Below are 22,513 nucleotides of genomic sequence, written 5' to 3'. Positions count from 1 at the left end.
TTGTTAGAGACTTATTTTCTGAAAGGCCAGACAACAAACAAATGCATTCATGACCAGACAAAACCAAACAATTGAGAAAAAAACATGTATATCTGCTTTTAGAATCAACCATACAAAACATCATTAAAAAGACCATCATATGGTCTTCAGTACCAGTATTTCATGATAAACAAATGTCCGAAGTGCCTCTCCAGTGACAGCCTTGATCTCAGGTCTGAAGTATTTCACAGAGTCAAGATAGGAGAGATAAACGCGACGCTGATTGGGAAATTGACATTCTGAACCAAATTCCTGGACATACATGCCAAAAAGGCAAACTTCAACCCCTCCAATCTTTTGGAACAACAAAATAGCCTGACAGGAGCATACACAAGATTAATGTCAAGTAAACAAAAAAGATGCGCTAAAGATAATCACAACCAGAGAGAGGGGGGGGGGGGCAAGGTCTCTCATATGCTTGGTCTGAAAAAAAAGAAGAGAAATAAGCAAACACCTTTGATTTGTATGGGAATTCTACAGGGTAGTTATCTTCTTGAAAAATCTCCAGAAAGCGCTGTTTCACTTCCAACTTTTTGTCAACTGATGATACAACCCTGATAACCAGACCTTCAGCTACTGGCACCTGATATGAAGAGAAATCCCATTATATGAAGATTCTCAACCACAGCATCATTTTCATACAAACCCAGTGCTAAGAAATAAATCAATGAAGACTACCGCAAATTTCAGGCACTAGAGAATATAGATCATAATCCTACCCATCACATTGTACATATGGACAACCAAGCGTAGAATGGAGGAGTGAATTGAGCTAAATGCATTAAAATGACTAGCTATGTAGTCAAAAGCAAGGTTGTAAAAAGTGTCGCGTAACCCATATCAGATGGGCCCAAAATAAGATACGTATTGTAGTGTATCGTCAAAAATTGTATTTTTAAATAAAAAATAAAAAAAATCCAAACAAATCAGGAAAAATCTAAAAAAATCATAATACAAGAAACAATGATGAATAGCATAAGATAAAACTATAATCACATATCAAAACAATTATGTGCAATGAATGACATGCATAAGACATTGAAGATTCAATAATCAAGATAATGTGCTATAAATTGCACGCATATCTCACACGAAAAATGCAAACTATGAAATATAATGCATATTAAATAATGAATCTAAGCTAATAAGTCACAAGATTCATAATAATGTGTGTTTACATAAAAAAAATCATAAAGTTTTTTTATTACTTAAAAATTTTACATAACCAGATTTATTCAAAATTCAAACAAAAATGAATTAGATAGCCTCAATCATGAGTATCATCATCATCGTTCTCTTCCTTTTTTTGCAAAAAATCTCCCTAAATAACTCTTAAGCTCTTTAGGGATGAATATAAACTAGCCCTAAGGGGACTTATATGTTTTTGAAAAAAAAATGAAATAAGTGCACTTAAACTGCATTTATAGGAAGTGTATTGTAAGATACAGGGATGTATCATACAGGTATATCATAAGATACACACTCGTATTGATCGTATCGAAAAACCCTATAGATATGATATGTATTGTAGTGAATCATACAATACACTACGATACTTACAACACTGGTCAAAAGCACAGACTACACTACATAGTCGACCTACACATAAGTAAAATGCCTAGGCTTTGAAATTCCTAGGTAGGTACCTTAAAAGTAAGGGTGTCAATGGGTCGGGTTTGACCCGGACCTGACTATTACCAAACCCTATAGGGTCAAGGTTTGGTGATAAATAGGAAGGTCCGATTAGAATCCAGGTCGGACCCGAAGGGTCCGATTAATATATGGTGCCAAGTATGGTTTGTAAAATTTCATGCCAGACTTGGGCCCGACTCAAGTTCCAACTAAGAACCGCAATTTTTCAATGTAAAAAAGATAAAAAATATTATTTTATCGGGTATGGTCTCGGTTTGGTTCATATAATTCTTATAGTATCCGGGTATGGTTTCTTTTATGGTGGGTTCAATTGGAAGTGAATCTGGACCCGGTACCTGTTAATATATATATATATATATATATATATATATATATATATATATGGGTTAGTTTAGTTAGGTTTCTTTTTATTTTATTTTTTTGGCTTTTGACTAGTCAACAAAAGGTTGATTAATCAACTATAGAGTCGTTGGGGTCCAACGGCTCTATTTAGAGTCGTTGAACCCCCAACAACTCTATAGTGTCTCTCTCTTGTAAGCCCTTGTATATAAATAGGGGTGAAACCCCCATCTCTAATGCATGCTTCTTGCATGAGCATTGATCAATAAAATATTTTTTTTTTCATCGCCTTTGTTTGCTCTTTTAGTGGGTGTTTGTGTGTGGGCCCATCTTGTGGCTTGTGTGTGTTCTCTTGGTGCTTTGGTGGAACTCTTTTGAGTGTCCACATTTGTGTTCTTGGTGAACAGCTTCGGAGGATCGTGTTTCCTTTTAGTACCATCATTTCAAATCACATCTAGGTTTGGTTCTGCCTAGATCTGAACCAAACCCGACCCGTTGACACCCCTACTTAAAAGGTACCAACTTTGCCGAATAGGCATCGACTAGGGCACTTAGTCAGCAACTAAGCTGCCCTCGCCTAGGCACAAGAGCAGTTTAGTCATTTTTTTGTATTATATATATAACGTACAAAGGAAGAGGGGTTAATTTTAAATGATTATGTTTTTTATATGTGCATGCTCATTTGTTTCCGATGAATTTTTCTGTTAAAAGCTGAAAGTGAGATATATATGTGTGATTTTCATTTGTTATGTGTGAGATTTTGAAAATTTTTCTATAAAATCCTGAAATCATGTTCAGTGTTACTGAATATGTAATATGCTATTTATATATGTGTGTGTGATGCTTTCTGTGAAAGGCAGAAATTATGATTTTTTTGTTTGTATATAATATATAATATATATTCTGATTATGCTATGAATTATATATAAGTGTGTGTGTGTTACAATCAATTTTTCTATGAAAGGCTAAAAGCATATTTTCTTGATTATACTGAATATATTATGACATTGAATATATATAGTAATATATATTCTGTGAAAGCGCATGTAATTGTGTAGTTTTTTGATGAAAATACCTTATTATCAAAAGATTTAATTTTTTTTGTATGTTTTGTATATAATTTTTTTTTTAATTGGGGTACTGACCTGCCAAGTCTTTGACTAGTCTTTTTAGAAGTCCACTGACTAGGCACCGTCTAGCGCTTTTGACTACACAAATGATTAGAACAACCAAACAGATGTAGATATCATCATAACACTTGGAAAAGTGTAAAAACCAATCTGAATCACAGATATGAATGCAAAATATCTCCTTGAAAGAAATGCAAATTGGGAAACATGTAATAGCATCGAAAAGCAACAATTCCATAGGTCACAAATTTGATTACAATATGCATGTGAAAACACAACCAAATTAAGCAATTTAAAGATTTATAAGACAAACCATTACATAAGTGGTTTCAGGCCCTATTTTCTCAATAACTAAAATAACAATAATGGTATTCAGTGCAATACAAACTTTCCTTTTTCTCAAGAGAGGATGCCACAACCTTGAGCTTAGGTGTACTTTCACAATGTATTTTTTCAATAACCCAATGAACTGACAGTACAAGTTGTTGCAAGAAAATTAACACATCAGTGTATTCAATAAAGGCGATTGAAATAGCCCACCAAATAGTTTAGTTATATTTCTCAGATAAGGATATATCAACTACTAAATGCCAAAAGGAAAATGCTTTATAATCAACCTAACTTAATATTTTCGGACATAAATTACCTCATCAAAACTCTTCCCCTGTACTCTTGCCCTTTCCTGTCTCTCTTGCTTCAGTCTCCTGAAAAGCCGCTCCTCAATGTGGTCACTAAGAATAGTCCTTGGCAGATCTTTGGCACCTAGAACAGCACTTTGTGGTAAAGGTTTCCTTTCCCCTCTCTCAATCTCTGCAATATAACAATTAGGGCATGTATACTCAGCCTGCCCTCCATCATTTCTCCTGCCATTGAAAAGAGCACAAATCTGATGCTGCCATGCCTCACATCTGTCACATTGAACCCACTAGAAACAACAAAGAAATCAGTCAAAAAAAGAGGAATAGAATAAGGTTGCCCGCACCATAGTAGAAGCTCTTCCCCAAAACAAACACCTTAAAAGGAATGTAACTTACCCATTCTTCAGTTTCTTCATCATTCTTTTTCTTCTCCATCCGTGCCTTTGGTAGTGCAGTTCCATCAACCTCAATGGTCTCACCTCGGGCCTCATTATAGCATGGTATACAAAAATAGTGACGTGTATCGCCACTGCCCATGGTATAATACATAGCATTTCGCTTAATACGAGCACCACATGGCGTGCAATATATAGGAGGTGGTTCAAATGTAAGTTTCTCAACAGCACACAGCTGGCACGAATTCTCACTCATTGAATGCTCCATTGCTTGATTCTTTTCTGCTTTGGCTTTACTCTGTCCATGGTTGAAGCACGCAAGAATGACCTTTTAAGGTACTATAAAGTATAAACTAACAAAACATGCATAAACTATTCTAGAATCACAATTCACAAGGGAAATGCTACAAGACTAAAAAAGAGTAGGTTCTTAAACATGAGTCTAACTAAATGCCTATGTGGGCTCTGCAGTCTGCACATCTGGCAAGGGGGCATGATTTGTCTAAGATGAAGGAACATTTCGAGTTCAAAACCAGGAGGGTGCATACAATGCATAAACCAAAGCACAAGGAAAACCTTTCCGGTGGGCAACGGGGGGAGTTTCTGTGGAGTTACACCGAGGGTGTCAGAACAGGGCACAGTCAACGATGCAGCTCTCCACAACCCAAAAAATGTGGTTTCTCCATGACATTGAAAAAAAATGAATTAAATGAATACATTTTAACCACATCACTGTTTTCATCTTTCATATATTAAAGACATGCAACAAAATTCTCCTCTACATATGAAAGCAACACTGTAGTGCTCCACATTCTAAGGTGTAAAGGCAAGACAGTACATGGTAAAATACAACTGTGTTGGATCAATTTGTACCTAATTATGCCCAAAACACTAGCAATGACCAGTAAATCAAAGACATTAGTGATATGGAAAAGAATAAAACAAACAAAAAGGACTGACCTGACCAACCCATTGCCGAAGACTAACAATATGCTCCCTAACTTGCTCTGGAGTAAAAAGTTCAGTCAGAGATACACCCTTTATCTTTGGCTTCCCTGATTTAGTGCCTGCTGTTTGATCGGCTGTGGATCCATAAATGTCCTGTTTTATATCCTGCCTCACCTGATCTAGTTCCTTCTGAACTGGCACATTTTCTTGCTGGAAAACAGATACTGAATTATTTGAAATCTGAGTTTCAGATTCAGACTTCATCATACCAGAATTATCTAAGTCATTCTGACTATTTTCGCTAACTTTATCAGGGCTTCCAAGCAGAGAGTTCATGGAAGACTCCACCTTTACTTCCATAACATCAGATTTTGTAGGCATAGGCGCATCAGGCAGTTGGTTCACCTGTAGCTGTTCCTCTGATTCCTCCAGAGATGAAGAACCTACATGCATTAATTCTCCCTTGGGCTGAACGATTGAAGGGGAAGAATGCTCAAGCTTCACTCGTTTCAGTGACGACTGCATACAATCTGATGTTTCGGAAGTAGAATTAACACTCTTAGATGCCATTTTAGTTGCATCTAACACAGAAGTCATCTTCAGAGTGCCATTTGTTGAATTTGCTTGCACAGAATTTAATGGGGGGTTAGCAGAGACTTTCTGTCGAGATATCCAACGACGAACAGGAACACAAAGAGCACAGGTTACAGAATGACAGTTGTTAAAATGATTCATCAGCATCTTGGTTGTATGACAATAAGTATATTTACAGTGAACCTCGTGGCATTTATCCATATGCCTGCATAAATTCTGAGCTATTACGCAATGTTCATCTGGACATTTTCCCTCTGAAGCAGAACATTTCTTAGCATGTCGTAGAAAAAGGAGCCATCTTTGTTGGTCAATAATCTCTTTCCTACGTGATCTCGGAGTCCTATCTCCAGATCTGCATAGAGCCCTTGATGAACCTTGAAGCCCTTCATAACTTCCTGAAGAAACAGTTTGTCCATTCATTGGCCCATGTGTAGTGAGATGAGGGCGCTGAGCTTCATCTTGTTGCATTATTCGTTGACGTAAGTCTTCTTGCATGTGTTGCCCAGCAGATGACTGGTTAACAATAGGAGATTTCACTTCCAGGGAAGCATGCCATTCTTCAGCGACAGGGATTTCTGACTGAGCAACAGAAAGACCAGTAAATTCATTTTGAAACCGTGCAACTCGTTTCTGTGGCTGCACAATCTGCTGAAATTGATGTGAAGTTTGTGAGAATGAAGAATGCAAATCCTGGGAACTTGATGATTGGCAGAGCAACTGTGAACCTTTAGACTGATGTTCAGGTGCAGGACTAGGCTGGAATTGATTATGCAAACCTGAGAAGTGATATTGATCAGGTATTTGATTGTGCAGAGCTTCATTATGTGACTCCACTTCATGCTCCAGCAGTATCTGATTGTCTGGAGTTGATGCAAGTTGAACATTTGATGGAAACTGAGGCTGCCTTAAGCTCTCGTTCTTCAACAACTGTTGGTGCTGCTGATTCTGCTGCATCTGCTGATGCTGATGCGCAAATTGCGCATGAGGCTGATGGGGATGGTGTGAGAATTGTTGCTGCTGGACCATTTGTAATTGTTGAGGCTGGAGTAAATGGTCTCTAGAATGGGATGCTGGCAGATTCATCTTCGTCGAATGATCAAGAGACTGCGACTTAATATTATATGCATGCTGAAGTGACTGCATATTTGATTGAGGAGACTGCAACATGGAGTTTGCTTTCAGATTAGACTGAAACCCAAGAGAATTCACATTCTGGTTATTTCCTACAGATCCAAAAAGGTTTCCAGACCCAGAAATATCAGGGTTATTAATTGTGTAACCATCACCTGCCAAAAAATTCATTTGATCAGGAATGCTTCAATACAGAAAGAATATTTGAAAACAATATACACATGATACACACTATCAGTTCTCTCTCAAAAAAAAAAAGATATACACCATCAGTTCCATAAAGTCCTTAAAAGGAAAAGGTCCTTTTACATTTAAAATATAACATCTTTTTTCAGCAACCTAAACTATCAGATCAAAATAATTTACCCATAAAGCTATTGATCCAACTCATACATGTGTGTGCCTCTATGCATGCATGCATGTGCCTGCACATGTGTGTGTGTGTGTGTGAGAGAGAGAGAGAGACCACTCATACATGTGTGTGTGCTTCTATGCATGCGGGCTTGTTCGCATGTGTTAAAGTGTGAGATTTTCTGTGTGTGTGTGTGTGAGAGAGAGAGAGAGAGTACTCTGCATTAGTTTTTGCTGTCGCTGCTGATCAAAATGCTGCTGTGGAGGTTTCTGAGAGTTCACATAAGCAGGAGAATTTAAATATCCCTCAGAATGTGCAGTCCCATTCATTAATTGCATGTTGTTCCCCACTGCTGACAACCCACCGTTCAGAACTCCACTTGAGAAACCATAAGCTGAAGGTTTGGGCTGCATGCTAGACCTCATTCCCATACCCATACCCATGCCCATGCCCATGCCCATGCCCATTTGTCTACCAACATTATGCACCATACGACTATTTTGACCACCAATATATTGCCTAGGTTGCTGTGTTTGAGACGCCATGATAGATTCAACACTTGAAAACCCCTCTCCACTGGATGTGTTCATGGGCAATGAACGTGAATCATTCAATCCAGGGGTAGGGATCATCTGACTTGAGTGCCTTGATGTACCCAATGATGATAACACGTTGCTTCCAGAACCAACAGAAATATTAGGAAGTGATTGCTGATATCCATTAGGCAGTAGTCCTAAAGAATCAGATTGCACCAAATTAATAAAAATACATAGAATAATGGTGCACAAGGAAAAATTCAAGCTGAAATTCACTGTCAGATGAGTTGAAAGAATTACGCTGCATTCCACCAACAGACCCATTGGCAGTTGGCAACAAACTCCCCATGCCGACCGAGTTTGGAACTATCAGGCTAGTATTGGCACTAGCAGCCATAGAATTATCAACAGATGGGACCACAGAATTTGCATTTCCACTTTGTGGCATACCTGGGGTTGGGATCATGGTCCCAACAGATGAAGATGAAGAATTAAAGTGACCTAATTGTTGACTATGGCTGCCTGCTGACATACGACTAAAAAAACTTGCTAGCCTACGCTGCAATGAGCTGGTGTCCATATACTCCTCCTAATCAGAAGAAAGTCTGACATTAGTAATGCAAAAAATAAAAATCCTCATATATCAAAGTACTAGCCAATTAATGATGATCATTTTTCAGTCAGCGATTGCAAACATCACCAATGGAAAGCAGTAATGATATATTTGCAACCTGCAACACTGAGCACAAGATTTGTTGAACTATGAAAGTTTATAATGCAAGCTTAGGAACCTTAGAAGAAGCATTCTTGAACAGTGCTATCTCCAATCGCCTTGTAAAATCAGATAATTTGTGCCCCAAATCATTAGCCTGAGATTGCCGTCGAAAAACATTCATGCTGCAATAGATGAGGAACAGCTAAGAAATACTACTTTCATTAAGTGAAACTGAAACGTCTGTATCTTAGATATAAAAAGGAATACAAGGTTTATGGTATCAAGAAGGAAAAGAAGCCAAATATAGGATCTATTATGGATTGGTTATCTTTTTATAACATTAAGCAGTTATAAAGACAGTTGCCGAAGCAGTTTTTTGAATTAAACAAAATGAAATAAGGCCAGCCATTAATATACTAGTCTTATTAAGTTCAAAATATAAGCATGAAGCTGGTGAACTGTTGTCTGATGATGTGAAAAATTATCAGTGACTTACATTTCCTCTGCTACACGGTTCCGGATAGAATCAATATCAGGATCAGCTCTCCATGAACTTTGCAGATTTCCCAAATTTTGCATCTGGGAAGGAATAGAGCTAACATTTTGCTGAGGTAAAGCAGGCAACTGTGGACCTGCTTGGCTAGATAATTGGCCAGGAACCTGTCCCGACATATGCGCCTGCACATGCATCTTGCCAAAAGAATACTACATCAAGTAAACCAAAACTTAAAATTTTGGTCTTCAACCATTTGTATCTCTAGTGCCTATAAAGCTTGCAATAAGGCCATAACCTCATGCTAGTGGTCAAGTAAACAGTAACACTGGAACCAAACCACCAAAACATCAGCTCCCATTTTTTATCGACCAGCAGCACACAGCCTTCTTTATCACTAAAATCAGGAGTTATGAAATATCAGCCCCAGCAAGTAAAAAGCACAGATTCTGAAACCATATGGCACAAGATGTGAACCAGCAAACCACCTGTTTAAGGATCCAATAAAAAACATTAACAATGACGTCAGATGGATAGATTAAGATGGTTATCATACATTGGTGATTAAAAAATGTAAAAACACATTTTGTGCAAGACATGACACATAATATGAAAAGACAAACTGACCACAGTATGAGAAAAAGAATTACAAGACTGCCCTCAACAACCAGATCCATCATAAGCAAAGTTGGATCAAGATTTTAGCTAAGCCACACTGTTGCATGTCATATTTAGGTTGTCCATGTTTTCATGTGCAGCTTTCTTTTTTTTTTTTTTTGGGTTCATAGTAGCAAAAAATATATATTCCAATTCACAAGTTTTTCAATTTTTCTGCTTTTCTTGAGCTTATTTCACAAAGAAATTGAACAAAACAAAAATGAACAAATAGGAAGATCAAACCGATTTGTGACTTTCAATATCACGATATGGTCAATGAGATTGTATGAGTCAGAAAACAATGGTATGAAAAGCACCATGAAAGAACAACAAAATGTCAAGGTATAATAAGAAAGGGAAAGCCCTGCTCTTGACCCAATTGGACAGCAGCTTATCCCTTAACTTCCATAATTAACCCATTTATATAAAAAAATTGTCTTAATGTCTTCTAAGTACAATGACATTATTGGATTTGATAAGCCATATTACTTGGTTCGTACTGGGATTTGTGGTGTAGAAACTCCACCTGATGATAAACCTGTCCCCCCTCCCCCCGTTTTTTTTCCTTTTGGTGAGCGGTGAGGGAGGAACATTGGGAACCAGGGTTGGAGTGATGACGAATAAAACCAAAAGGCTGCATATCTACCATATGCATGGATTACCAAGACAACCTTCACGTCTGATGGAAACTATCAATTAAGTAACAAAAGTTGTTGGCCTCATCATCAATTTACTAAGAACCACAAATTTTTGCAGTTATTCAGTCCTCTTTTTGTTAATGAAATTCAAATACCTGTCTAAAGCATAACACACTTTCCCTTTTGTTGATAAAATAGCTCACCCTCTATTATTCTGTTAAAATAATTATATATGGATGGTATTTTAGTCATTTTGTTGGGTTAAACAATCATTGACAGAATTATTTTAGGACCAAGAGTGTCTTTGTTGAAACAAACATGTAAAACGTAGGCAATCAACGTAACAACCAAAAAACTGTACTCCTTTGCAAGTAGCAGATAAGCTGGGTATCCTTTTGTAGTTCAATCTTCAATTAATTTCCTCTTTAGATGGTTCGTGGCAAATTCAGCAAAAACAGTCACCCTATCTGGATAAGATGGGAAGTTTAGAACGTGATAGAATTAACAAGAGCGAAAGCCCATCGCTTGTCTACATAAATGATCCGTGACAATTTTGACATATTGCTAAGGTGTTGAGCAGTAAAACACATGCATGAATAATGCTTTGAGCGTAATCTGCTAAAAATTCTAAAAAATACAAGAAAGCAGCTATAAGAATTGTGGCAGTTATGTGAGACTAATGAGTGTTCAAACAAAATGACCAAACATAACAAGTTCACATTGTTGAAGTTGCTGATAAAATGGCAGAAACAGTGTTTTGGATACTGCCAATCTATGGTGAAATCCAAATTTGATAGTATGACGAGGGCAAAAAATAAAACAAAGTAAATAAAATAGAGACCAAAAGTTACAAACTTTTCACATGGGTACTGGGTGCGGGTGTCAGTTAAGGTGCGGATTAGAGGGTAAGGCATGGCAATTTTTTAAAATATGGGTGCCAAACCCATATAGAAAAATATGGAGTTAGGACCGAGTTAAAATCCAAGCCCCATGTACTATAATCCTCCTGTCCTCCTCCCCTTCTTCCTCCTCATCCTCCTCCTTCTTCTAACTCTTCTTCTGCCACTGACCAATACCACCATCTGACCTAGAAAAAATAAATAATAAATAATAAATAAAAGTTGTGGTCAGGATGGGACAGGTCGGGACCCAACCCGGTACACAGGCAGTACCCGCGCCCTCACCCTTCCTAGTCAACATGGGTCCGTCAGCCCAAGTGATGCACCCATGTGACAGATTTTCTCCAAAACAAGCATGTGTCATCAAAAAAATTAAACAATTACAGCAACAAATGTTCAAGAAAAGAAAAAATATGAGAGCATAAAAGCTTAAAAGAACACTTTCCCCATCTTTCCTTAGTGTCGGTCCTAACCTAACTTCTAAGTTCCAAAAACCGTAACACATCAATCTTTTAGATATTTCTTGTTTAATAATGGAAAGAAATTCTAGATTCTCTCCTTTCGGAAACAGGCACTGGATCCCTGACTCTTGATGTTCACGACCTTACCACTTTCTTTGCAGGAACTCATTTTCTTAGTTCTTAGTTGCTTTCTTGATTATTAGATTTGGAAGTCAGTCTAAAACCTCAAGCCTTTTGTACTTATTTTTCTTAAATATTCCCCTACCTACTATCAGTGCATGTGGATAACCTAAGTGAGGAATCTCATTTAGCTCATTTTTCAAATGTTTGGATGAAAAGTAGAAAAGTGAAGGGTGGTGTCAGATTTCCATTAATTTCTAAAGAGGTGGACAAAATAGGCTTTCAAAGGTGTCTAGCATTACCACTTGTAAAAGTGTAAATTGGTTTCTTAGAAATCATGGGCCCCACAATAATCTTAGGAATTAATCCCCCATATTTTTACAATAAATACAATTCCTTTTTGCCACATATATTTGCCCCCTAACCAAATGCATTATTCTGAGTTCATGCAGATAATCAGATTTAAATGCAATTCTGGTAGTGGAAACAAGTTTTCTTGATCTGCTTCAACGGAAAAGACTAGTAGACATGCCCCATTTAGTCGCCCATAGCTATTATCTTGAGGAGAAGAGTACTCCCAGCCTTCACATGTGAGGACAATGGTAATAAAAATATGTATATGACTTTCAAGTACATGTATTAATCAAGATCATGCCTGTGACCTAAGCCGATCCACCAAACATAAGAGCAGCTAAAAACCAAGAAATAAACAAGATGATATCACCACAAGCAGATGATATCAAACTATTGTGTTGAATGTCGGACACTTTTTAGGATGACCTTACAATATATATCGAAACCTTAATCATTTGATTTCACTGCTCTCACAGTACGAAACATTTTAAGATGTCCTTGACGCATGAAGCACCAATGTACCGACAAATCAATTCAAATGGCCACGAACATGAAGAATTATACTTCATAGACAAATCCTGCAAATGCGGACCTCAACGTAATACACTGCTCCCAATCAGAGACACAGACACCTCCCCCACAACACAACCAAGCCAGACACCATCCAAATCCAATCAAACGTTTCCGAATTCATCTCAAAACATTAAAAAGATCGCAATTCAGGTCACTCCACTTCAAACGAACCAAAACACACGAATTCCCCAATTCCCAACCCTAAAAACCCCGGACTTGGCCCACTAATCCAAAACCCTAGAATCCGAAAACGAAGAAAAATCGCTAAGCGCACCCATAAACCCCAGAATTCACAGAATTGGAGCCATTGAGAGAATCGTCACAACCAACTATGAAAAAAAAGGAAAAGATGACGAAATACAGAAAAAAAACGACGGAAATATAACGGCGTACCTGTACGAATCGGACGATCAAGAAGGAGGGGATCGAGAATTAGGGCTCCTGAATGCAGGAATCGGACGATCGAGAGGAGTGGAAGGAGGGTCCGAGAAATCTAGGGCTCGATCGCTCGCTCGCTCTTCGTTATTGGATGGTTTGAGTTCCGTCCGGTCGACTAAATAGGAGAATTAAGGGGCTCGAGACGGGTCAGGTATGGGTCCGGAAATAATGTAACCGTACCCGTTTCCTCAAATGTAGGAGGCGGACTCCTGTGGTGTGGTGTGGTGTGGTGTGGACCACGGGCATCAAGGACAGGACCCGTACGGGGGGTTTAGGTAGTAGACTTTTCTGAATTTGGGTTAGGAAGTGATGGTTTGAATGGAAATATATCTGGATTTGGATCTGGATCCGTCCATACTCGGTTCATGTTATTTTGTTGTTTTGGGTTGCTGTAGTTGAATGTGGGTATGACGTGGGGATACCTTACTTCTATTTGTATTTGTTGATTACCAGAGGATAAAATTCCAACCAATGTCACAAACTTATAATAAATTAAACATGTTTGTTTCTAAGAAAAAAAACATTGAAACTTGAATACACGAAAAGAAAAATCAACATTCTAAGTTAGAAACACAAAATAAGTGCCTTCAATAAACTATAAAAAAAAAAATTTGTGTTGATCCATATACCATGCTAATAATGCAATCAAATCATGATGTTTTAAAACCAAGTATTAAAAGCATCATGATTTAATATGAATTTTATCACAAATGCAACTGATCATTGGATGGAAAGTATGTTGCGAGCACCCAATAAAACTCTCACAAGGATCTATCCTACCTAATGGTGTTATAGAAACAGGGGCGTAGCTAGGATTCATGTGAGGAGCGGGCAAACAGGGGTGTAGAAAAAAAAATTTAATTGTGTGATAGTCGGGGGTTCGGGGGGCGGGGGGGACAAAGTCTTCACCCCCAAAGCCCGTCTCAAAATCCGAACCTCCATCTCTGCACAGGGATGGATTTTAACCTCCACCCATGCCTCCATCCCCATTTCAAGTCCTTCATCCTCGGTTCAAACGGGGGTGAGGCAGGGCAGAGGCCTTTTTCTACTCGGTCTATAGTCATCCCTTGAAGGATTGGGGGCGAGGCGGGGTGGGGCAAGGCAGGGTTTGTGATGGGGACGGGACAGGACGGGTGGGAAAAAGCGTAAGTCCATTCCCACAGGGGGATAGATTTTAGCTTTCATCCCCGCCTCCATCCCTGTTTCATGCCTTTCATCCCTGGTTCAAACGGGGCGGAGGTCGTTGTCCCCCGGTCCACTGCCATCCCTATAGTTGAGCTCTGAATCCTAACAATTAACTATGGGTCATATTCAGTAATGCCCGCACTGAACCCAATTTTAGCCTTTTACATACCTTCCCACTACAAGAAAAATGCTAATTAGCGACGAAAATTTATGACGAAAAAAATCTATCACAAATTTGTGACGGATTAGCGAGAGAAAGATATTCGTCGTTAAATTTTTGTTTATTTACGAAATTTGCGACGAAAAATATTTTGTTGGTAATCTGTTGCTAATTAGTGATAGAATTTATTCCATCGCAACTTAGCGACGGATCAGCGACAAAACTTTTTGTTGCTACGTCATCGCCAATTAGTGATGACTTAGCGACGAAATTCATCCATCGCAAATCCGTCGCTAATTTCCTCATAAATCCCTAATTTGAATCGCTTTCTTTCTCTTTTTTGTTTTGTCTTTGTTGTCCGTCGTCCGTCACCCGCCGCGTTTCGTCTCCGCCTCCCGGCTCGTCGCCCGACATCCTTCACGCGCCACCCACCGCCCGATGACAGTCGTCCATCGACCTCCCTCTTTGGCTCAGGTAACCCCCTGACTCCCCTGTCTCTTTCCGGTTTTTGTTAGCCATTTCCTTTTTTGTCAAGGAGGGGTCGAGCCTCCTTGTCTTATGGGATGCGGAGGAGGGGCTCGGCCCCCTCCCTATGCTTTTTTTCGCCAGGGAGGGGCTCGGTCCCCTCCTCCTTTTTCTTTTGCCAGGGAGGGGCTGAGCCCCCTCCTTATTCTTTTTTTTTGCCAAGGAGGGGTCGAGCCCCATCCCTGTCTTACGGGATGCCCGTGAGGGGCTCGACCCCCTCCCCTTTTTCTGCCAGGGAGGGGTCGAAACCTCTCTCTGTTTTTTTTTTTCGCCAGAGAGGGGCTAAGCCCCCTCTCTGTCTCCCTATCTTACGGGATGTGAGGGAGGGGATCAACCCCCTCCCCTGTTTTATTTTTTTTTGTCATGGAGGAGTCGAGCCCCCTCCCTATCTCCCTGTCTTACGGGATGAGAGGGAGGGGTCGAACCCCCTCCCTTTTTTTTCGCCAGGGAGGAGTCGAGCCCCCTCCCTATCTTACAGGATGTGAGGGAGGGACTCCGACCCCTTCCTATTTTCTTTTTCACCAGGTAGGGGTCGAGCCTCCTCCCTGTATTATTTTGTATATTTGTGCGTCGCAGGTACGTTGTTGAGCTATTTGTGCGATGGTATACATTCTTTCAGTGTAAACAATAATAAGATACTTAATTGATCGTGATCATAGTCAATGTTTATGCTTGTAGGTTCGCCATGGTGATATTAAAGATCAAGGAATATGTGATTTACAAAATGGTCTGACTAAAGTTGTGCAATGTTACAACGGGTACATCATAAATGGTTATCGATTCTATACAAAAGACTACGGTGTCAACGATGAATAGTGGCGTGTACGGCAAGGGTAGCAGCTATGGTGAAAATGAACATGACTACTACAATGCTATAGATGAAATAATGCAGTTGACTTACTTAGGCACAAATAATAGTGTAACTTTATTCAAGTGTCATTGGTTTGATCCCACAACAACAAGAGTCGACAAAGCCTCAAGCATTGTGGAGGTGAATCATAAATCTAAGGTTTGGAATATATGAACCATTCATATTTGCCTCACAAGCTCAACAAGTTTACTATACTTCATATCCGAGTACAAGGAAGTCAGATAGACATGAAAGGTGAGTAGTTTGTAAGGTGAAGTATAAACTATACCCCGAGTATGATCAGTTAAAGCAAGACAATATTGCTGAAGAGTGTGATTACTATCAATCAGATGATATGTATGACTTCTCTTATGGTCACGATGTCGCACATGGTATGCATGTCATAACTCTATTGTTCGATGACACGTGCATGAAAGAATGTGATCCAAATGATATACCAAGTGGATGCAAGCTCAATTAAAAAGATGAAGAAGATGACGAAGACGAGGAGGATGAAGAAGAAGAAGAATATGAAAGTCAAACAAGTGATGAGGAAACATTTTTGAGCTAGTGAAATACATCTTATAATACATACTGTTATTTGATGTGAATGATTTAAATGTATTGCAATGATTTGAAGGTATTGCAATGTTTGAATGTATTGCATGAAGTTATTTTCGATTTGATTATGTATCTTCGATAGGTGTAGAGTTATGATTTGAATGTATTATAACGTGTTTGAATTATTTGAATGTATTGCAATATTTGAATATATTGCAATATTTGAATGTCTTGCATGAAGTTTTTTTCAATTTGATTATATATCCATAAAGATATAAAGTTGTGTAATTGATCTAATTGTATTGCAAGTTAAGGATAAGTTATCCATGATTAACAAGTGATGTCATATCTTATGTTTTAATGTATTGCAATATTTGATGTGAATGTATTGAAATGTATTACAATGATTTGAAGGTATTGCAATGTTTGAATATATTGCATGGCATTTTTTTTTGTTAGAATATGGTTCATGGAAATCACAATCGTCGAGCACCCATTGGTAGCCAGTCTTAGTCTTTATCTTCAAGGGCTGCTTCGATAGGTATATCATTTAAATAATTATATACTTGATTAGTTTAAATGTGCATTATGTAAGTTTCTAACTTTTTGTTCTGTAAATGATGTTTCACCTACACATGACCCACCTACACCAGCTACGCACATACATCACGAGACAACGTCGAATGTAGGGTCTTCTCAGTGTGACACACGATGACTAATTCGAATAATATATATCGATAGTCGACCGTAAGTATTTTATTGTCATTTGTCTAATACTTATCTTATAAATAGTATATATCGACAACCGATTGTTAATGTGTATCAATTCATGTGCAGTACAAGGTTTGAGCAGCAAGAAGTAATACGAGAAATTAGGAAGTCGTTATTGCAACATCTTTTAAGACCGGTAGCGCAATGGAAAGAGTAACCGACAGAGGTGTTGGACAGATTAATGTCTTCATTCATGGTATACAATTGTTTATCGTAACTAATGTGTTTTATATTTATGTGTGTTAACTTTCTAGAAGTATTTGTAGGCTTCCCATCGCTTCGCGACTGCGAACAAAGAGAAAGACACGAGGGTAGTGTGGCAGAAGGTGTCTATCAATCGATTTGCCGACATGCTACACAATATGAAGACTGAAGCAAAAAAAGCAACTGGTGGGGTAAATGATCAACTACAGTGGCCTTCTACTATCAGAAGAGATTATTGGGAGAGCATGTGTGACAAGTGGGCGAGCAATGAATTTCGAAACCGTCCAGCAAAGGCTGCACAAAACCGAACAAAGATACTCGATGTCCATCTACACACACGTGAATCTAAGACTTTTGGGAGCCACAAAAAGAAAATGATAACTCATCAATATATATATATATATATATATATATATATATATATATATATTGTCAAATTTGTAAGTATTTATGCATACTTATTAATCAAATTTTTTACCATTTAACATTGCAGGAAGCAGAAAAATGAGACATTGTGTCTTACAAGGATGTGTTTGTTGAAACACATAAACGTAAGAACATGAAAGATTTTATATCAGAGAAGGCAAGAGTGACATTGATATGCATTTATTGTATTAATAAACATTACATTATACAAGTTACTATGAATTACGTTATCTTAAATATTATAAATATTAATTATTAATTCATATTCTAATCATTACTTTGTAGGAGTCATACGAGCAACAAATTGTACATCGATATGACGATGACTCCACTCAACATCCGCCTTTCAATCCTGCAACATGAGTGACTGCAACTGGTGAACCCCCAAAAAGGCTCGTGTGTTTGCGTTTGGGAGTAACATGAACACCACACCAGTCGTTGCCGCCTGCAGCCACGATTCTCAGAGTTCTTCTGCCAGCATCAGCTTCCAACATCTGATTGACCCTTCTATGTGTTAGGATGGTGTCTGTCAGCGTCTTGAGGACAAAATGCAGTACTTTTTTAAATGGACTCATTTTCAACATTGTCCATAATGAGTTGTGCAACTTTTTCCAGGACAGGAAAACTTCATCTGCATTCAACATGAGCTCCGGTGCCCGTGAGGTGTAAAGATTCATGTCATTTGTTTCATGTTGTTAGATTTCAAGCTAGTATATGCATGATTGAATACATATATGCATGATTACCTCACTATGAATTTTTTTTGACACCTTATAACACATATATGCATGATTGATTAACTATATAATTTTTATAACACATATACACATTATTGAATCACTATGAATTTTTTTTACAAGCTTACAACACATATATGCATGATTTCAGCACTCTAAAATTTTCTTAGTGCCTTATAACACATATATGCATAATTTAATCATTATAAAAGTTTTTTGACAACCTTACAACACATATATGCATGATTTCATCACTATAAAATTTTGTTAGTGCCTTATAACACATATATGCATGATTTAATCATCATAAAAGTTTTTTGACAACCTTAGAACACATACAAGCATGCTTTCATCACTATGACAACCTTAGAACATATATGAGCCTGATATTAGCATATATGAAAGTTTTTCAATGCCTTATAAGACATATACGCATGATTGAATCACTATAAAAAAATTTGACTGCCTTAGAACATGATACGCATGATTGAATCACATATAAAGTTTTTTTACTGCCTTAGAAAACATATGAGCATGATTGAATCACTATAATATTTTTTGACTGCCTTAGAACATGCACGCATGATTGAATCACATATAAAGTTTTTTTACTGCCTTAGAACACATATGAGCATGATTGAATCACTATTAAAGTTTTTTTATTGTCTTATAACACATACGAGCATGATATTAGCATATATGAAAGTTTTTTTAACTGCCTTATAACACATATATGCATTATTGAATCAATATGAAAATTATTTGACAACCTTAGAACACATATATGCATGATTGAATCAATATGCAAGTTTTTTGACAACCTTAGAACACACATATGCATGATTGAATCACTATGAAAGTTTTTTTACAACCTTAGAACACATACAAGCATGCTTTCATCACTATGAAATTGTTTTACTGCCTTAGAATACACATATGCATGATTGAATTACTATAAAAATTTCCTTAGAACACATTTATCCATGATTGAATCAATATGCAAGTTTTTTGACTACTTTAGAACACATATGAGGATGATTGAATCACTATGAAAGTTTTTTGACAACATTAGAACACATATAAGCATGCTTTCATCACTATGAAAGTTTTCTGACGGTCTTATAACACATATATGCATGATTATGATACATAACACATTTATTTGATAGTCTTATAAACCATATATCACTATAAGAAAAATGTGTATTAGCGACAGACACTATCCATCGCATACTTTATCGCTAACGTGTTTAGCGACAAATAGCGTTCGTCAGATAATCCTAGTCACTAAATTACGATAGAATTTATATGTCGCTAAGTCGTCGCTACTTAGCGACGAATTATATCCGGATATAAATCGTCACTAACTTTTGGTTGACCATTTAGCGACGGATTAAAATCTGTCGTAACCAATCAACTGAGTTTAACTGGCGACGGATATCTTCGTCGCTAATTTGCCGCTAATGTTAAAAAAAATGTAAAAAATATTAAAATATGAAACTCGAGAAAATTTTCTCGTAATACAATTTATATAACCTGCTTATAAAAAACAAAGTACACAAAAAAAATACGTGAAACAAAATTAACATAAGTTCTAAGTTAAACAACCAAATACAATCTCTGCCAAGTTATAATTAGTTACAAGTACGTCAAACAAATTAAATACATGAATCTAATCATCGTTAAGATTTGGGGCATCATCCTCTTTATTTTCTCGATCTACCCCTCCCTCCATACCTTCATCAACTCCTCTACGCTGATACTCTCCAGCATCTTGCAAGAGAACCAAAATGATAGTAATTATAAACAAAATATAAACAAAATGCTCATATGTGTTATAAAGCAGTAAAAAAACTTTATATATAGACCAATCATGCTCATATGTGTTCTAAGGCAGTAAAAAAACTTACATATTGATTCAATCATGCTCATATATATTCTAAGGCAAAAAAAAACTTTATATGTGATTCATTCATGCTCGTATGTGTTCTAATGCAGTAAAAAAATGTGCATATTGATTCAATCATGCTCATATGTGATTCAATCATTGCTCGTGTGTATTCTAAGGTTGTCAAAAAACTTGCATATTGATTCAATCATGCATATATGTGTTCTAAGGTTGTTAAACAATTTTCATATTGATTCAATAATGCATTTATGTGTTATAAGGCAGCTAAAAAAACTTTCATATAGGCTAATATCATGCTCAATGTGTTCTAAGGCAGTCAAAAAACTTTCATAGTTATTCAATCATGCTCATATGTGTTATAAGGCAGTCATAATGATGAAAGTTTGCTTGTATATGTTCTAAGGTTGAAATCTAACGACATGAAACAAATGACATAAATCTTTATACCTGACGGGCATCGGAGCTCATGTTAAATGCAAACGAAGTTCCCATGTCCTGAAAAAGTTGCACAACTCATTACGAACAATGTTGGAAATGACTTCATTTAAAAAGTATTGCATTTGTCCTCAAGACGCTGACAGACACCATCCTAAGACATAGCAGGGTCAATCGGACGTTGGGAGATGATGCTGGCGGGAGAACTCTGAGAGCCATGGGTGCAAGAAACAACGACTGATGTGGTGTTCATGTTACTCTCAAACCCAAACACACGACCCTTTTTTGGTTCATCGGTTACAGTCACCCATGTTGCAGGATCAAAACGCGGATGTTGAGTTGAGTCATCACCATATCATTGTATCATTTATTGCTCGTATGACTCCTACAAAGTAATGATTAGAATATGAATTAATAATTAAGAATTATAATGTTTATGATAACGTAATTTATAGTAACTTGTATATTACAGTGTTTATTAATATAATAAATACATACCGATGTCGCTCTCGTCTTCTCTGGTACAAATTCTCTCATGCTCTTACGTTTATGTGTTTCAACAAACGCATCCTTATAATGCACAATTTCTCCTTTTTTCTGCTTCCTGCAATGTTAAATAATAAAAAACTTGATTAATAAGTATGCAAAAATACTTACAAATTTGATAATATATATATTGATGAGTTGCCATTTTCTTTTGGTGGTTCCCAAAAGTCCTAGATCCACCTGTGTGTAGATGAGCATTGGGCATTTTCGCTCGATTTTATGCAGCCTTTGCTCAGCGGTTTCGAAATTCATTGCTCGCACTTGTTGCATATGCCCTCCCAGTAATCTCTCCTAATAGTAAAAGGATCATGACCTTTCCACTGCAGTGGATCATCTATCCTACCAGCTACTTTTTTTGCTACAGTCTTCATATTGTGCAGCATATCGACAAAACTATTGGCAGCCACCTTCTGTCATACTACCCTCGCGTCTTTCTCCTCGTTCGCAGTCGTGAAGCGATGGAAAGCCTATAAATAGTTTCAGAAAGTTAGCACACATGAGTATAAAAAAAAATAAATATGAATCACAGTAGTTATGATAAATGTTTGCATACCATGAATGTGGGTATTAAACTGTCTAGAACCTCCCATGGGTACTCTTTCCATTGTGTGACCTGTCCTGGAAGATGTTGCAGTAGTGACTTCCGAAAGAGAGAGGCGGTAATTCTTTTAAGTTCCAATCTTAATTTCATGAATATTTATGTAACAATTGCTTCAATTTGGTAGGTTGCGTGTGCTTATCTTTTTAGGCTAATATTATTCTTCACTTTCTTTGTTCTTTCTAGATTTCTTCCAGAATTTATTCAATGCATAAACTTGATTTATTCAGTTTATGAACATGATGTTGATTTAGTAATTTGGTATTTCATTAAAAAATTTGTGGATATTTATACAATTCTTGTTTTACTTAGTTTGTTGGCTTGTTAATCTATGCTAATTCTTGAAGCAAAATAATTGTAAATCATAGAAATCTTTGAACTTTTAACCATATTTATGACAAATTAAATATATTTATAGTGAGAAATGTGTATTGAACAGTGTATCCAATGCACCACTAAAACCTTGTGTATCATCTCTGTCTTCTGTCTTACGCAATGCTAAT

At 37.2% G+C, this 22,513-nt stretch overlaps 1 protein-coding gene across 2 annotated transcripts in view; it reads right to left on the bottom strand.

Moving 5' to 3' along the window:
• LOC149848357 (histone acetyltransferase HAC1-like) overlaps window positions 1–13,189 on the bottom strand; it is a 31,857-nt gene extending 18,668 nt beyond the window's left edge. Inside the window, exons 1-11 of one of the 2 annotated variants that reach the window (XM_089992501.1) lie at window positions 13,059–13,189; window positions 11,114–11,345; window positions 8,967–9,451; window positions 8,547–8,652; window positions 8,056–8,344; window positions 7,437–7,952; window positions 5,155–7,022; window positions 4,196–4,492; window positions 3,808–4,086; window positions 494–622; window positions 154–354 (exon numbers count right to left, since the gene is read on the bottom strand). In XM_089992501.1, the coding sequence (XP_089848627.1) occupies window positions 154–354; window positions 494–622; window positions 3,808–4,086; window positions 4,196–4,492; window positions 5,155–7,022; window positions 7,437–7,952; window positions 8,056–8,344; window positions 8,547–8,652; window positions 8,967–9,160 (3,879 nt within the window). In that variant the 5' untranslated portion in view covers window positions 9,161–9,451; window positions 11,114–11,345; window positions 13,059–13,189. The remainder of the gene's footprint in view (window positions 1–153; window positions 355–493; window positions 623–3,807; window positions 4,087–4,195; window positions 4,493–5,154; window positions 7,023–7,436; window positions 7,953–8,055; window positions 8,345–8,546; window positions 8,653–8,966; window positions 9,452–11,113; window positions 11,346–13,058) is intronic. The other variant, XM_089992516.1, reaches the window with a different exon arrangement.
• Window positions 13,190–22,513: the final 9,324 nt, after the last annotated feature.

The sequence above is a fragment of the Nuphar pumila genome, chromosome 1 (assembly GCF_984573655.1).
Source record: "Nuphar pumila chromosome 1, dmNupPumi1.hap1.1, whole genome shotgun sequence".
NCBI classification, from domain to species: domain Eukaryota; kingdom Viridiplantae; phylum Streptophyta; class Magnoliopsida; order Nymphaeales; family Nymphaeaceae; genus Nuphar; species Nuphar pumila.
The sequence above is the reverse complement of the archived record's forward strand: the minus strand, read 5'-3'. Positions and strand labels throughout refer to the sequence as shown.